This window comes from Balaenoptera borealis (assembly GCF_965194805.1).
Source record: "Balaenoptera borealis genome assembly, contig: HAP1_SCAFFOLD_2043, whole genome shotgun sequence".
NCBI lineage: Eukaryota > Metazoa > Chordata > Mammalia > Artiodactyla > Balaenopteridae > Balaenoptera > Balaenoptera borealis.
The window spans coordinates 14,922-18,191 of NW_028122223.1; the positions used below are offsets into that span (position 1 = coordinate 14,922).

General features: G+C 62.2%; 1 protein-coding gene across 3 annotated transcripts; it reads right to left on the reverse strand.

Annotated features, from left to right (window-relative positions):
• Window positions 1-425: 425 nt before the first annotated feature.
• Window positions 426-2,818, reverse strand: EMD (emerin). 3 transcript variants are annotated; one of them, XM_082409416.1, is made up of 6 exons: window positions 2,565-2,804; window positions 2,333-2,440; window positions 2,096-2,173; window positions 1,761-1,894; window positions 1,241-1,287; window positions 426-1,158 (listed from the first exon to the last, which is right to left on the reverse strand). In XM_082409416.1, exons 1-6 carry the CDS (start codon window positions 2,644-2,646, stop codon window positions 828-830), a joined length of 780 nt encoding a protein of 259 aa, XP_082265542.1. In that variant the 5' UTR covers window positions 2,647-2,804; the 3' UTR covers window positions 426-827. The 3 variants fall into 3 exon arrangements, with proteins under 3 accessions (XP_082265542.1, XP_082265544.1, XP_082265543.1); XM_082409418.1 differs by lacking the exon at window positions 1,241-1,287 and having other exon boundaries at window positions 2,565-2,818; XM_082409417.1 differs by lacking the exon at window positions 2,096-2,173 and having other exon boundaries at window positions 2,565-2,816.
• Between the last annotated feature and the right edge of the window lie 452 nt (window positions 2,819-3,270).

Sequence of the window (3,270 nt, forward strand, 5' to 3'; positions counted from 1 at the left end):
AGAGTACTGGGAGCCTTCCCCTGTAGCATTAAACAATCAGCTTTCCAGCAGAAATGGCCCACCAAGCAGACGCCTCGTTTCCTCTTCATCCCCCTACCCTTGAACACCAAGACTGGCGTCTGCTGGAAAGTTAAACACCCATAACTGACATCGTGCAAGCAGCCTCGCCTGCATTTCCAAGTGGGTTCTCCGTGTGACAGTTATTTTTATGAGTAGTTACAAGAGCTTTGGGTACGAGTCAGGGAGCGGACCCCAAAAGCAAAGCACAAATATGTCCATGGGTAGCATGTGATCCCTACCCCAAGCGCAAAGGAAGAAAAGAACCACCAACAAAGCCAGATGGCAATTCTGGAGACCCAAGGCCTGGAGGGCCTTAGCAGGGGGCAGCCCAAACCCCCCCCACATTAAAGGGAAGAGCCCACACGTTAAAAATAAACAGTCTTTTTATTGTCCACGAAAACAAAGTCAGGGTGGCCTTTGGTTAATCCCCCCCAATGAGGTGACAATGAACAGGAGGCATGCAATGACGACAACCATGATCTCCTCTCCACGAGAAGGGTCTTGCCCTCCTAGGCCCTAAGGGTAAGAGGCAAGTAGGGCCAGGAGGCTCCAGAGGAACACCTGCCCAGGCCCACCATGCTGCAGAGGGCCCAGGCCTGCTGCCTCCCTGGCAGGACAAGGCAGGGGAAGCAAACATTGCCCCTGTCCCAGTACCCCCAAGCTAGAACACACAGAAAAGCCCCAACCCCCCTCCCCCAGAAAACACTGCTAAGGCAGTCAGCCAGGACTTCCAAGAGCAGCTGGCCCCAAGCCACCAAGCCAGACCCTCAGGGCCCCGCCCAGAAGGGGTTGCTATCCTCGGCCTGCATGGAGTAGTAAACAAAAAGCAGGAAGGCAGCAAAGACCAGGAACAGGAGCATCTGGCCCCAGAGTGGGACCTGGCGATCCTGGCCCAGACCAGCCCCAGGGGCCTGCTTTTCTGGCCGGATGGCACGGCGGGTGAGCCACGAAGGAGGAGGAGATGAAGATGAGGACACGGCAGAGGTGGAGGAGGTGGGGTAATAGGACAGGCCCAGGGAGCTTCTGGAGACGTTGGAAACAGGGCGGTAGTGTGCGATGCTCTGGTAGGCACTGTCCCGGCCATACACGGGGCGTTCCCTAAAGCAAAGAGGAGAGCAGATAGGCCAGGAAGGCCTGATCCCAGAATCAGCCCCAGTCCCTGGCCCTCCCTACTACTCACCTATCCTTGCCCTCCTCTTCAGAAGAGAAAAGATTGTCTTCGCGAACCTATAGAAGTGAATCAGGGTAAGAATACTGGCTGGCAGGGTCAGCGTGGCCCCGTCATACCCCTCAGTCCAAACTTCCCTGCCCAGCCTATTCTGAACACTGCTTCAAGGCCTGGGCCTTGCCACCCTCCAGCACCCTTCTTGGTTCCCGGCCTTATGTCTGTGGGGCCTTGCCACTTGCTAAGTGACTGTCCCAGCTGCCTACACCCTACTTTCTGCCCCAGGATTCTCAGAAAGAGTTCAAACCTAGATCCCAGGCAAGGGTGCAGGGCATGTACCAGGCACTCTAGTCAAACAGTTCTGACAGCCCCCCCCCAAAAAAGGCACTGGCCTGGCAGGTGTCTGCTGACCCCACCTCTCCCGGGAGGCTCTGGGAGCCACCATTTGCACCCAGTGGCCCCCTTGATTTATCCAAACCCCGCAATCACCCCCTCAGGTTGTACCCAAGTACAGGGTGCCCGACAGCCAGCTCACCTGGTGGTGAAAGGTGTCAGCATCTGAGAGTGAAGCCGAGGGCTGGCGGAAGCCCTTGGATGTGCCCACAGACTCAGGCTCCCCGTAAGTCCTGGTGGTCAAGTAACTCTCCTCATAGTAGTCATCATTATAGCCTTGGGAAGGGGGGGCAGCGGTAGCAGAGGGAGCAACGGTGTCCCCACCTGGCCAGATGGCCCTAATCTGAATCCCATTTTGGGGCCTGTGACTCGGTTTCTCCCCTCCAGGACTACTGTAGGACGGCGGGGGTTGAGATCTCAGGTTCTCCCTGACACTGGAACGAAGGTGTCAGGGTGCCCACCCCACCCCTGCCTTACCCTTGCTCTGGTAAAGTAAGGCGTCCTCTTTCTTGGGCAGATCGTACATATCCGAGTCCACGGACGCTGAATCTAAGTCTGAATGGGGGAGGGGCCAGGGCCATTTGCCTCCAAGGCTCACCTCCCCTCTCCCCTGTGCCCCTCCCGGCCAGCGCCCCTGCCACACCATCGCGACCCCTTCCTCCCAAACCCTGTCCCCGAGGGCGGCCAGGTGGAGCCGTGGGGCGGGGGCCTCACCCGAGAACCGATAGGAGAAAGAGGATGTGGACGAGTTCGGGGGCGAGAGCCTCCGCTTCTGGGTCTCATACTCGAAGATTTTCTTTTCGTAGAGCTTGCGAGTGGAACCTGGCCAGACATGGGGCACAGGGCGGTCAGGGCGCGGGCCGCGAGACCGGGGGCGGCGCGGAGAGGGGTTAAGGAAGGGGGCGCGGGGCGAAGCGCGGGGAGGGGGCCCGCCGCCGCCGCGTACCCACGACGGGCCCGTGCGGGATGTTGTACTGGCGCAGCACGGCAGCCAGCTCGGCGTCCGACAGGACCGCGTAGTCGTCCATGGCGGGCAGCGGGCGGCAGAGGCCTGGGGGTGGCCCGGGCCTGGCGATACGGGCCGAGCTACGACTGCCTCAGAGCGCGGCAGGGGCAGCGCGAACGCCTCGGGAGCGGCTACGCCCGCGTCACGCCTGCGTCACGTTCGCGTCCAACCGCGGTCCCTGCGGGCCGCGCGCGCTGCGCGGGGCGGAGCCAGGACGCGGGGAGCCCCCGGCGCAGAGCGGTCGGGCCCTGGGAACGGGCGGGGCGGGGCTGGCGAGCCCATACGTCACAGGCTGACGGGATTGGCTAGAGGCGAAAGAGGGATGTAGGGCGCGCTAGAGCCGAAGAGCCGCGGACCGGTCGGGCCGTGGGAGAGGGCGGGGCTGTGCGTCCGGGAGGGGGCGGGGCCTGCGAGCCCAGAGACGTCACACGCTGGCGTGTTTGGGCTAGACGGGAACGAGGGGCGGGGCCTGCGCTCGAGGGGGACGAGCTTAGACCCGCCGGGACCTGGGAGCGGGGCGGGGTCGGCGAGCCAAGACGTCACCAGCTGGCCTGTTCGGGCCCGAAATGAAGAGGGGCGGGGCCTGTGGCCGTGGAACCGGCAGAAACCGGCCAGGACATAGAAGTGGGGCGGGGTCGCGCGCTGG